Genomic DNA, 13,973 nt, shown 5'->3' with positions numbered 1-13,973 from the left:
TAAAAGAAGAACAAGCATATCACAAGCAATTATCAAGAGAAATTATTAACGTTAAATGCCCTAAATTTTTCAACACTAAAAATATTCTAAAATATTCCATGAAAGATAAATCCCTACCATCCACCTAATAATTATCAATAATTAAATTAAAATATTAGAAACCCTATTTCCAAATAAACACATCACATAATTAATAAATTCTTAAATAATAATAATGTTGATTATTTTTTTAAGACATGTGAATAGGAAAAAAGCAAAGAGAAGATTGACCACCTCCTCTTCATTAATTGGCATTCATTATGAATTATCGCTTTCAAAACCCATCTACGACCACCGGTGACATGATGATGTATTATCGTGAAACGCCTGGGAGTTAGAAGCATTCATTGCGTCTATCGGCACTAAAATTTTCCATTTGAAAACGTGGTCCGAGTCTAAAGTGACAGCTGGAATGTGTTGGAATAATATGATTATTTAATTTAAATTAAATTATTTAATTATATATATTGAATTATATAAATTTCTCCATGGATATGAAAATTTTAAAAAGTTGTGAAATTATACGGCAACCTTAATTTATAATTTCAAATGTTATCACTATCTAGATCATGATTATCCTTTCCAAAGCTATCCGCTTTAAGTTTCTAGTTTTTTTTCATATGATTCCGGCTTGCCCGTTCGCCACTTTACAAGCTACAAATAATGTTTAAAAAGTAAATGGGGCAAGTAATATTCTCATAATTATTGCCTAGAAGTGAACTAAATTTTTTTCTTTTCAAAAATTCATTTTGGCAGCAATATTTATTCAAATATTATCGTGATCAAATAATTACAGATTATGATAAGTTCAAATTTCACTCGAAGGGATGAGGGAGCCAATTTTGCGATCTCTGATCAAATAGTTACATATTTGTGAAAATAGTAGAGTTTAGGTTTCTGTAATCCAGATCAAGTTTACAAAAGATTTTTTGGCAAAGATCACATGAAACATCATTTGTCAACGCATTTCAAACCAACCAGTGTGGTTCATCGTGAGAACAAGTTGAAGAAACAGATCCAACTTAGCAAGTTAAATACACTTTTGCAGAACCTCCAACGACTAAAATTTGAGGAAATTATTTTTGAAATGTTAAAATATATTTATTTTAAATCAATTTCTCATTATTTTGATTATAATATTCTATTAATAAATATATATTTTTTCCATCCAATATTACCAACATTAAAATCAACTTAATATAAGCCTAACCTAGTTTAAAAAAAGAAAGGAGAGATAAGATTTAAAGAAAAAGAAAAAAGAGATAAGATTTAAAAAGATTAGGCGAGTCGCGCAATAATTTGAATTCAAATTCAAATGGTATTCCAACGGAATATCCGTGATCTGCTAACGTCATCCATAACGCCATCGATTTTTAAGGCTTCCGTCAATATCTGTCATTGACCATTCTGTTGTCTTATCAGGTGTTAACTCTTCCAATGATTTAGATGACAGCCAATTTTTTTAGATGGAAAGGCCAATAATAGAAAGTTGAAACATGTGACTGTATAATTAATTTACAAAGGCATACTGTGCAACCAATCATTCACGCTCATTAATGCCGTTAAATCATTAACCCTCATTAAATGCTGTCCACAATAGTGTTTTTACTGAGCAATAGTGGTGTATATATAGCAATGGCAATTACTATTAACATTACACAATAATAACCACCAGATTTCCGGATATTGTGGTTACTGAGCAATTGAGCTTGCTATATCTGAGGACACGAGGACGACGAGATCATTTTTGCTACCCTCTAAATAATTAGAATCCACCATTCAGTGTCTTATCTTATGTCGTGGAAACCAGAGTTGTATATCGATTCCCTTTGCATGCTTCACCTACTTAAAGCTGTGTCAGATCATTTCATTTAGATGATATATGATTCTTCGGGCAAGCAAATTCGCCCGTTTAGAGGCGCAAACTTCTCAATGCACGGGGATTTCGTCTCCTCTGATGCAGGTTTGCTCTGTAATGGATTATTTTCGCTTTTCATTTTCGTTTCTTAATTATTTTCTGCCATGAAAGAGAAGATTATAACAGATTAGGATTTAGCGCTACAATCCTGTAAAATTTGCAATTATTGGCCTGTAATTTCAGACTGTGTGGTTCGTTAATGCTGAAGATCGGTATTTAGTTTTACTTATGCTTTTCAAGCAATTGGCTATTTGAGAGTGATTTGCAGTCTGTGCCCGCTTGTTTTTCGGTACCAACTCGATCATCTAGAGCTCTGGATCAGATTAAAAGCAGAAAAACTCATACTATGTTGGAGAGACAGATGTCCACTATTAGAATATAGGGATAATATTGAAAACATAATGTCATGGTATTAGTTTGTTTAAGTTTAGTCACAATCCAAAACCATGGATCCGTGCCTGTGAAATAGGTCCAGCTGTCCTTAATGGTTCGTCCAGTAAAGACAGATTCAGGGTAATACATAGGATAGAAGTTTTTGGGCACTTGGCTCTCAAGCTATTTAATGTTATAGGCAATTTCACCATTAGAAAGAAGATAATCCTAGAGTAAATCCCAAAATTCTAAGTTACAATGTTGGTGGTATCATTGGATGTCACTTGTCTTCTAAGATGCTTCATGCTGTCGAAACTCTGCATTTGTTTGAAAGCATCATGCTGTCGAAACTCTGCATTTGTTTGAAGTTGGGACAAAGTATCCCAGTTGTCTATATACTTCAGATTGAAAGCATCATGCTGTCGAAACTCTGCATTTGTTTGAAGTTGGGACAAAGTATCCCAGTTGTCTATATGCTTCAGATCTCTCGTAAGTCCTTTATTTGACATGTGTCCGCCTTTTACTCTTGAATTTTGTCATTAGGTTGGTGTAGGGTGATGACTATCAATCCTCTTGGTATCCTTTACAATGGTCTTTGGAGCTAATCAAGAATGTCAGAAAATAGACTTATCAGTAGGCTTTACAGTGTCTTACTATTAGGGCTCGTTAAGCTCAAATGGTGATTAAGGCCCCAATACCCTGCTCCTGGATTCCTCCCGGAGAGTACGGTGGCGAGTAATAGCAGAGGGAGTGAAGGAAAATGGACAGGGGCACCATCCATGCTTCAGCTCCGATAAATAAATTGCTCCGATTGGGCAGTTGGCTCTCAAGCTATGTACTGTTATAGACAGTTTTACCATTAGCAAGAAGATAATCCTAGAGTAAATCCCGAAGCTCTAAGTCACAAAGTTAGCGGTATCATTGGATATCACTTGTTTTCTAAGATGCTTCATGCTGTCGAAACTCTGCATTTGTCAGAAGTTGAGACAAAGAATACCAGTTGTTTATATACTTCAGATCTCTCGTAATTCCCTTCTCTGACATGTGTGGGCCGTTTACTCTCGACTCTTATCATCAGGTTGCTGTATGGAGATGACTATCAATCCTGTCACTATCATTTACAATGTTCTTTGGAGTTATTCAAGAATGCCAGAAAATGGGACTTATCAGCAGGCTTTACAGTGTCTTATTAGTAGGGCTCAATAGGCTCAAATGGTGATTAAGGCCCCAATCCCCTGTTGCTGGGTTCCTCCAGGAGAATACAGTGGCCAGTAGTAGTAGAGGAAGTGAAAGAAAATCCGGGTCTCTAGAGAGGAATTTCTCCTTAAGATAATAGGAGAGGAGCGTCATCCCTGCTTCAGCTCGGGTAAATTGCTCTGATTGGGCACTTGGCTCTCAAGCTATGTATCGCTAGAGGCAATTTTAGCATTAAAACGAAGATAATCCTAGTGTAAATCCCGAAGTTCTAAGTCGCAAAGTTAGTGGTGTCGCTGGATGTTTCTTGTCTTGTAAGATGCTTGATGCTTGCGAAACTCTGCATTTGTTTGAAACTGGCACAAAGAATACCAGGTGTCTATATAATTCAGATCTCTAGTAAATCCCTCGTTTGACTGTGCGAGCGTCTTTACTCTGGACTCCCGTCATTGGGTTGGTATTTGGAGATGACTGTCATTTCTCTTGCGATCCTTACAATGATCTTTACAGCTATTCAAGAATCTCAGAAAATAGGACTTATCAGTAGGCTATACAATATCTTATAAGTAGGGTTCACTAGGCTAAGTGGTAATGAAGGCCCTGATCCCCTGTTGGTAGGTTCCTCCCACAACGTATAGGAGAGTATAGTGGGCAGTAATAGCAGAGGAGGTGAAAGAAAATCCGAGTATCTAGAGAGGAATTTCAGCTTAAGATAATACGATAGGGGCATCATCCCTGTTTCAGCGCCTGTAAATTGCTCTGATTGGGCACTTGGCTCTCAAACTAGGAATTGTTATAGGCATTTTCACCATTAGAAAGAAGACAATCCTGGTGTAAATCTCAAAATTATAAGTTGCAAAGTTAGTGGTATCATTGGATGTCGCTTATCTTCTAAGATGCTTCATGCTTGTGAAACTCTGCGAAATTGGGACAAAGAATACTAGTTGTCTGTATACTTCAGATCTCTCGTAATTTCCCCGTTGGACTATCTGAGCCTCTTTACTCTTAACTCTTGTCATTAGGTTGGTATTTCGAGATGACTGTCATTTCTCTTGCAACTCTTTAAAATGGTCTTTGGAGCTTTTCAAGAATCTAAGAAAATTGGACTTATCAGTAGGCTATACAATATCTTATAAGTCGGGCTCACTAGGCTCAAATGGTGATTAAGGCTCCATTCCCCTGTTGCTCGGATCCTCCCCTGCCACAGAGTACGGTGGATAGTATTAGCAGAGGAAACGAAAGAAAATCTGGGTCTCTAACCATTATCTCTGCTTCAGTTATGGTAAATTTCTCTGATTGGATTGTAACTTTGATACAAGTATGCTGGAAACAAGGTTTAAAGTAAATTTCTGTAAATGCTAGACCACGATCTAAATTGCATGGTCGTTTGGCCCTGCGAAGCTGAAGGGCTATCTGGAAGTAACTTATGCCAATTTTCTGTTTCCATTGTTCAGTTTGGAATCTTTGGATTACAAGGATTGAAATTTGCTATCACTCTGTTCCTTCATAAAATGAGAAAGTGGATTGCTTAGTTTTTCCTTTGACAGGTCATCCTGGTTTTAGAGTAAGCTAACATGTTAATCTGTTCACTCTGTTCCTTCATAAAATGAAAAAGTGGGTCGCTTAGTTTTTTCTTTGACAGGTCATCCTGGTTTTAGAGCAAGCTAACTTTTTAATCTCTCTTTTACAGGAATACTGCTGCCCGTTTATTGAGCTTCACACAGTGGCTTAGCAAGGGATTTCACCTGCCATACAAAAAGCTTGCATTTAGTATGGAGTTACTGCAAATGAATGAAACCATAGAGAGGCATTGGTTCTGAGTACTGCCAATAGTATTCATCAAAAACCTCAGGAGAAAGAACGAAGAACTTAGAAAACAGTATGGCATTCTGGGACCTTCTAACTGTGGCATCCATGCCAGTTGTGAAGATTCTTCTGATAAGTGGTCTTGGAGCCGTTCTGTCAACTCAGTATGTTGGCGTGCTTACTGAAGCTTGTCTAAAACATATGAATAAGGTAAAGGATTGCGGCTTCTGAGATATCCAATATTCATATTACATTTTTACATACATATTAAAATGGAATTGTGTGCTGTAAATGAGAACTGTCATCAAGTCTATGGTATTGCTAGTCGTAAAAGGTCGTATATTTTGTAAATTGTAACCTTCTGCATAAACATACTGAAGGATAGCTATTACCATGGTATACACGAACTTCTAATGCTTGCTGGCTTTGCTTCTTTCTAGTTTGCCAGCTACTTCTTATCAAGATGTAGCCTTGCATGTTCTAACATAATACGGTTAGGAGTACAGAATTATTTAGTGAGAGTAGTTGGAATAATTAACATGTGAAAGTAAACAATAATAAATAAACAGAAAATATGATAGGTACTTGTGCCCATAGGATACAAGTACAATCAAGGGGAAAAGGTTGTCTACACAGTAATTCTGTTCATTCAAGATCAGAGTAGTGGCCTATGAAGGTTTTTACTTAAATAATCATAGGCTTTTTTGTTTGTGCTTCTCAACAGGTCATTTTTGTCGTATTTACACCAGCACTTATGTTCGCAAGCCTGGCACAATCAGTGACATTCGAAGATCTCATTTCCTGGTATCTATTTTTTTTAACTACCAGCTAATTTGGTTGCAAGCAGGGCCTTTTATGTTCATAGATTGTTTGGGATATCCATAAAATTTATTTTTGCAACTAGACTGGGATTGACAATCTTTTGACATGAATTTTGCATAACATTTTTAATTATGAAGGTTTTTTTTGTTAGATAACAGAAAAACTTTGAGGATATCTAGAACCATTGTTAAACTATAAAGGCCTTGAATACTTGTTAGGGATGCAAGGTTCCTTAAATGCTTAAATAGCCTAGTGTTTAGAGTTCGATATAAAAATGAACTATCAGGAAAAGCATCTGAATAGGTCGAGAGTATATTCATGAAAATTACATGACAACCACACATTAGTGTCATCCATGCAGGATTTAAAACAATTAACAAAAAAACACAATGGGTCATTTAAAGAAAAAATAAACTTTCATTGAAATTAGAGAGCACTGGTCATAGAACTCAATGGCATTGGAAAATATATTTAAAATGATATGGAAAGTTTTTTCAATTTTCAAAACAAAATGTACATGGGTTTTGGATAGAGGGTGATCGGGTGCTTTATTAAAGCACTCCTTGATGTGAAGTCACTTCCCTGCCCCGATTACTTCCCTGCCCCGATTGGGATGATATATTGGACATGATGAAAATGTAGTCTGCCAAACTTACAAAAAAAAAATTCATTATATAAATGTCATATATACAATATGCTACAATATGCTATATGATATAAATGTTGAAGTGAATGAAAAAAACACTGAAAATATAAAAAGTTGTTTTTTCATATAAATATGTCCATGATTTCAAATGGAAATTCATGGAATTCCCAAAAGTATCCATTATAACCTAAAATTTGAGATGCAGTGAATATTATCTAAAAGATGAGATGTATGATCATTCATCTAGCGAAATTGCAAGGAGAAACGATTATCATTTATGTGTTCATGTAGAGGTCTTATATTTAGGTGAAAAGTATAAATGATGTGAAACTATAATTATAAATTAAGTTATGAAAAATTTTTTTTTAATGAAGGCGTGAAAAATTTAGCCCTAATTTCTTTGAAAATTTTGAAGTTTGACCAAATTGGTGAAATTTAATTTAATAAAACATTGATCAAAAGATGAACACAGGCCATACAAACCATTGTAACTTTTTGTATTCCCTACATATGTAATGTTATTTATACACCTCCCTTTGAACGTAATTGTGCTGGGGCTATAGATAGTAAATAGGATTGTTGTTGTTAGAAGTTTCATTTTGTTCATGCTTTTGTCATATACACATTTTTGTTGAAGGAATTTTGTGATTGATATTCTTCCCAAAACCTTTATGCCTTTTACAGTTTTAGTAATTGTTTACTATAATCTAGTGACTATGACTATGTAAAGAGGAAAAAGATATTCACATTTTTGTTAGCTGGGATGAATTCATTATGCTAATGTGCACTATCTGCGATCAATATCATGGTCTCGACTTACTGATATGATAGTGAAATAACCAAGATAGTTAGGGAGGTGTGCTTAGCAGATTAAGCAGATCTTTCTATGCCCAGCTAGCACATTAAATGTAGGAGTAACTGAATTATGAGATGTTTCATGGAGCGTAGAGGGCAATAACAATTGAAATTCTAATGAAAATAAAATTCAAATCATACAGGCCTGAAAGACCTTAGGGAGTCCTGTAAGTACTTTGTGTTTATCCTTGTGACTTTCATATTCTCTTGCCAAAACTATTGGCATTATAGGCGAAGGGAAATAACATTAAAGAATAAGGATATTATTGTTATAATCAAAATTTTCTAATGTTTGTTTCTTTTTCTTAAGGTGGTATACTGTAGGGGTATTAAAAGCCTTTTGACCTTTAGATTATAACTGAAATATTGGCAATTCACAAAGGGAGTCTTAAAAGTCAATATTTCAACCTTCCACAAGCTTCAATTGTTCCTAGGGAGCAGTGAAAACTTTGTGTCATGTAATTTGGTGAAGGTCGTGGACAATTGACAAGCACGGTAGGCTTATTTAGATAACCAAGTTCGTCATTCGTACCAATTTTAGTTCCAGGATGTGTTCTGATGAATTTGAATCAAATTTTGGCAGAAATTGTTCTTTAGCCAGGCCTAAAAAATTGGGCTTTTGCTTGGCAAATAGATGCTGTTTTTCTATAACGTTTCTTCCGGATTATACTGCGAGGGCATATTTGATAGTATTCCCATTTCCCACCTTTTTAAACTACGTAAAACTACAAAATCTTCTTAAGCCCACTTGATACTCAACTCTTTTCTGTTTGCCTTATTTCTGAGAAAAGAAGAGTTGTCATCTTTTGGAGTGACAAACATTTGATTCATATCATATTACTAATCAATATGACTTCTCCATTAATTTTGTTATCTATATTACCTTTTTCTTCCTAAAAGTTAACTGTCTTTTTCCTTTTCAGGTGGTCCATGCCAGTCAATGTTTTTCTTACATATCTCTTCGGGGCTGTCCTTGGATGGACTGTTGTGAAAATAACCAAGCCTCCAGAATATTTGAAGGGCATAGTTGTTGCAAACTGTTGTGCTGGTAGGTGTACTTAACTCTATCCTGTTGTACAGTTGTGAATATTTCTAGAATAGTTGATTTTAGATGTAAACTTGGGGAAGACAGTGGAGCAGCATAATGCTTATTCTGTTGATATACACATATGTTAAAGGCTAAAGCCAGTTTGATCTTTGGTCTACTGATTTATAATGATCTTTGTGTTTCAAAAATAGCTTCCTGTGATCTATATATTCACAGATATATTCATCTGTCAATAGCAGATAGCATAGTTATTAACCCATTCTAAATTGTCTCAATTAACCATTTTTCATAGAAAGTTTAGTTGGAGGATGGAAACAGATTCCATTTTCAAAATTCACAATGCTAAATGATTAAACATTGTCAAATTCTAATCATATACAGGAAACATGGGAAATCTTCTCGTCATTGTTGTCCCTGCGTTGTGTCAAGAACGGGGAAGTCCCTTTGGAGAACCCAGTGCTTGCCAAGTAACTGGGACAGCATATGCTTCATTTTCTCTGGCAGTATGATTCGAACTATATATTAATCCTCTGGACTTTAAACTTATTATTGCCAATGCTTCTTTATGATTAGAAACCTGAATGTCCTGGTTTCCGCTTTTCATAAATTTACTTCTTACGGATTATATTCATAATCCGCATATGGTTAATCCAAGCGAGGTGAATCCTTTTGTTCTTTTCTGATGCATCTGAAATTGGCTTTACAGCTTGGCAGTGTCTTCGTATGGATTTATGCCTACAGTCTTATACGATCATCAAGCCAAATTCATGAAGAAAGGGAAATAGAAAATGGGCTTGATGAGACGATCGCAAATATTGATGACGAGAAAATCCCAAATGTTGATTACTTAGATGCTGGAGAAACGTCTAAACTTTTGTACACAGTCCAAATAATTCCGCAAGTGCCCTGCTCTGGAGGAGATTATCCTTCTGATAAGCAGAATGCAAGCAGCATGGTAAGGATTTCATTGTCATTCAAGAATTTCAATCAAGAGAGTGAAATAGGCCATTTGAACTTCTTTTGTGACAGTTTGTCATTATTCTCGCATTTGTTGAAGTCATTTTGATGCTTTTGCAGCATGTTCAAATGGACTCTTGGGCTTTGTATCCATTGCAATTTTATCTCATCTTCTTGTTTAGAAACCCTTCATCACCTTAGCAAATGCCACTCTGTACAGGATTTATACCCATTCCGTTGTGCGTATACCATTGTTTCAATGTGAATTTGAAAGTGCCTGTAATCCCTGAACAAGATTTTCCAGTGACAATCTTTTGTGAGAGTTGAATCTGTTCCTCAAAGTGGGAATTGTCCTCTTACAAACATTGGAAGTTTTATTCAGGCGCACAATTTTTTTAACTTTAAGTATTTGTGGTTGCAATAACGTAAATATTATATGAGGGTTGTCTTAAAAAAATTACTAGCTACGCATCATTTCAGTTTCACTCAATGCCCTGTATTTCTTGAAGAAAGCTGTTTGACTTTAGTTTTTGGTTAAGAAATAGACGCATAATCAAAATTTCCTGTTGATGGGCAAAGGCAGTCACATTAGAGAAATTAGAGAGAACATATGACCATCTCTGTAATTTTGACATTATGTTCTCAAGCATATATGATTTATGTTTACGGGATCAAACTTTCTGAAATCTAATATGCTTCGCTTGTAGGTGGCAGGCAATTCCTCTAGTGAAAAGCAAAGCTGTTTCCTAGCCTGGTTCAGAAAAGTTAAACAATATATGGATGAAACTGGACACCTAATTGTTGAGGTGTTAATAGCGCCTCCTACTGTTGGAGTGGTACGTTGTTCAGATGCCTATGCAGATGGTTTTTACTTTTGTTTTTGTTGTTTTGAACTGTTATAAATGCAACTAAACCTTTAAAGGGGTTAGGTTCGTTAGAAAGAGGTTAATTTAATTTATTATTATTTTATAGATTTTGTTAAAAATATGGTAAGGATGTTTGGAAAAGAATAAGTTTGAGTTTAGAATTTGCATAGTTTTAATGTTCTAAATTTTTTTAAAGAAATTAATTTTAGATTTTTTTTGGTTACAAATCAAATAACATAATTTTTTGGCTTAGAATCTATTTATATATTTAAAAACACCTTTTAGATAAAAAAAAAAAAAAACCAAAAAAACTTTATTTTGAATTAATAAATATATTTTAATTTGAGTTATTAAATATATTTTTATTTCCGGACAAAAAAACCTATTTATCCGAATAAAAAATGGGTGTGTTGATGCGGAGTTAGAAAATAATTATATCACAGGAATGTGTCTATTGAAACTGAGTTACCCGAGCTTAGGGAACATGATGCCTAAAACATGGGTCTGTTGCAACAGAGTTGCCAATAAAATTTATATGTTAAAATAAGAATGGCTTCGTTGCAACGGAGTTGCCAACAAAATTTATTTGTCAAAATAAGAATGGGTCCGTTGCAACGGAGTTGCCAGGGCTCACGGAACATAATCCCTGGAGCAGAATTTAGCTCTTAAATATTGAACATTTTAAAATGCGGATTATAATGGTTATTCAATTTAATTTAATTTGGTGTTGTTTAATTATTATATGTTTTAGAAGTTTGAGCTGGTTATTTTTTTTTGTGAAATCTTGATTTTTGTTGTTTAAAATAAGTTTTAGACTATATATGAATTCAGTACCTTGAAAAACTCGAAAGACATTCATTACTCAAATTTGTAATTCTAACAAATCTCTACAAAATTATAGACAAATTAAACCGAAAAATATTCCCAAAACCTTCCCAAACGTATAACAGATAGATGAGGGCTAAAAATTTAACGTGGGTCGAAATGTTCCCCGGACGGAAATGTATCTCCAAAAAGAACATGGTAACTTGAAATATGGAGTACCTATTCGTGTTTTTGTCTTCAACTCTGATACTCTATTGGTTATTGCAGATTGCTGGATTTATTGTTGGAGCAATCTCACCAGCAAAGGCTTTAATTGTTGGTGCATCTGCTCCTCTTCGAGTGCTCCAGGACTCCATTTCATTACTGGGGTATGCATGTCTATGGTCAATCTTTAGGATTCTAATTTGAGTGTTTGATTATTGTAGTAAGTTTACATTATAGTGCTAAGTTTGATTGGTCATGCAAAGAGCACACTCCACTCCAAAAATGACAACCGACCAGTATCGTTTTACTTTCCTTTTTCTCCGTTCCAATAGAACTTTTCTTCAATACCTCTCTGACCATTTGAGTATTTATTGATAGTTCGTTGATGGGAACAAATGTGAAATGCCAGAATTAGGAATTTACATGTAACTAAAATCCTGGTTATCTTTGTATATTTGGTGCAGAGATGGAGCCATTCCAGGCATCATCCTATTAATGGGAGGACATCTAATCAAAGGTACTTTAACATTTGTCTTGGAGATGTTTTATAGTAGTGATCTGGCATTGCTGTTTACATTCTAGACTCTAGATGAAGGCTCTTAATTTTGTTAAACTGTTGCAGCGAATACGCTTTACTACTCTTTGTTTTAAAATGGTGTATAATCTGATTTATGGCTGCTTTTGCAGGTTTGAGCTCTTCAAAGCTAAGACCTGTGACTATTGTATTGATTATCTGTGTGAAGTTCGCATTACTTCCAGTGATTGGAATATTTGTAGTTAAAGGAGCATCCCATCTTGGGTTATTGCCAGCAGATCCATTGTATCACTATGTACTGATGGTCCAGTACACAGTCCCACCTGCTATGAGTATTGGTTAGTATCACGGTTCACATCTCAGCAGGACATACAATTCAAATCAATTTACTTTTCAACTTAGCATCAAATTTTTCTTTCAACTTTTCTGATAGTTCTTTTCTTTTTAATTTCTTTTTCATGTTTTACGAGAGATGTTATGGTAATTGTTATTTTATCATATAATCAAACTTTGGAAAATATTTAAACTAATAGTTATCCGGTTACACCCAAATCAAGTGACTTTTCTCATGCAAACAGTTGTATTTTTGCCAATGTGCATCCTTTATTGTTGAGTCTCCTGTACTATAAGCATGTGTTTTGTTTGGAGCTGAGGGAATTCAGTTTTATGTGGATGCAGGGACAATGGCACAATTATTCAACGTGGGGGAACAAGACTGCTCTGTGCTTTTCTTATGGACTTATCTCTTGGCAGCCTTTGCTGTGACCTTTTGGTCAACAGTCTACATGTGGATTTTGTTTTCATAATTTTTTTATCACTTTCTTCTAGTTCCAGTCCATTGGTTGGACCTTTATTTTTCAACCCAAGTTGAAAACTGATCAATCTTCATTCGTTTCATTCATTATTTCAATCGGCACAATAAATTATTGTATTATATATCTTCGATGTAAAATATAGGAGTCATTTGCATCCATATATCTCTGCAAATGAATATAATTTCTTTCAAACTAGAGACAAGCTTATCAGTTGTTTGGAGAAATTTTGGAGTACTATGTATCATTTCATTTTGTTTGGAATGTACAAAAAAAAATGTTCTGCACATTGACAAATTAATACATCAAAATTAAACTCTGACCAGCTGTATAAGCAAAATCATGATAAATGTGAGCTGAATCAAATAAACCAAGGGCTAATATGATATTGTCATGTATATCTCAAAGGACTAAATATAATTTGATGTGAAGCCGTTCAACCATAGAAAATCAAGAAATCAAAATTAAGTTCTGACTAGCTGTATGAGCAAATTCATGATAAATGTGAGCTCCATTAAATAAACCAATCAAAATTAAGTTCTGACTAGCTGTATGAGCAAATTCATGATAAATGTGAGCTCCATTAAATAAACCAAGGGCTAATATGATATTGTCATGTATATCTCAAAGGACTAAATATTATTTGATGTGACCCAATTCAACCATAAAAGCAGGGATACATCCTTGCCTTTTGGTTTTAAAAGCAAGAGAGAGCATCATAGGATTAGGATTAGGATGGATGTGGAAGTAGACAAATGCCATGGTCGAAGTATTTATTTTTTCTTTTCATCTCTATTACCTATCTAGAGAACAATTTACATGGCAAAATTTTCTGAAAACAAACCTTCATAAGATATCCAGATGATTTGGTAAATCTTGATTGACTCAAGATTTTGCTTGAGTATTCAAAAGTATTTAAAAAAAACTATCATCTACCCATGAGTGAACTAGGATTCGTCAGGATTGTAGTTGTTGACAGTTAAATCACCCTGTTTACCAATCCTAGCAAAAACTATAGTTTGCACCCCATTTCGTATATGTGTTCTAAAGACTAGTATTTGCAAAAAATGTAAT

The 13,973-nt window shown here is 34.6% G+C and overlaps 1 protein-coding gene across 4 annotated transcripts; it reads left to right on the top strand.

Annotated features, from left to right (window-relative positions):
- Positions 1–1,649: 1,649 nt before the first annotated feature.
- Positions 1,650–13,060, top strand: LOC149234953 (protein PIN-LIKES 7-like). 4 transcript variants are annotated; one of them, XM_089372017.1, is made up of 12 exons: positions 1,650–2,002; positions 4,978–5,087; positions 5,214–5,539; positions 6,054–6,133; positions 8,576–8,700; positions 9,082–9,203; positions 9,407–9,655; positions 10,365–10,493; positions 11,616–11,716; positions 12,017–12,069; positions 12,240–12,425; positions 12,766–13,060. In XM_089372017.1, the coding sequence occupies exons 3-12, from the start codon at positions 5,405–5,407 to the stop codon at positions 12,891–12,893; spliced, it is 1,308 nt and encodes a 435-aa protein (XP_089228143.1). In that variant the 5' UTR covers positions 1,650–2,002; positions 4,978–5,087; positions 5,214–5,404; the 3' UTR covers positions 12,894–13,060. The 4 variants fall into 4 exon arrangements, with proteins under 4 accessions (XP_089228143.1, XP_089228141.1, XP_089228142.1 ...); XM_089372018.1 differs by lacking the exon at positions 1,650–2,002 and adding an exon at positions 3,718–4,864; XM_089372015.1 differs by lacking the exon at positions 4,978–5,087.
- The last annotated feature ends 913 nt before the right edge of the window (positions 13,061–13,973 follow it).

The sequence above is a fragment of the Pinus tabuliformis genome, chromosome 8, assembly GCF_031772625.1.
Source record: "Pinus tabuliformis cultivar Carrire ecotype Pingquan chromosome 8, CPIR1, whole genome shotgun sequence".
In the NCBI taxonomy this organism is placed as follows: Eukaryota; Viridiplantae; Streptophyta; class Pinopsida; order Pinales; family Pinaceae; genus Pinus; species Pinus tabuliformis.
Note: the sequence above shows the minus strand (reverse complement) of the source record. Positions and strands in the feature narration are given on the sequence as shown.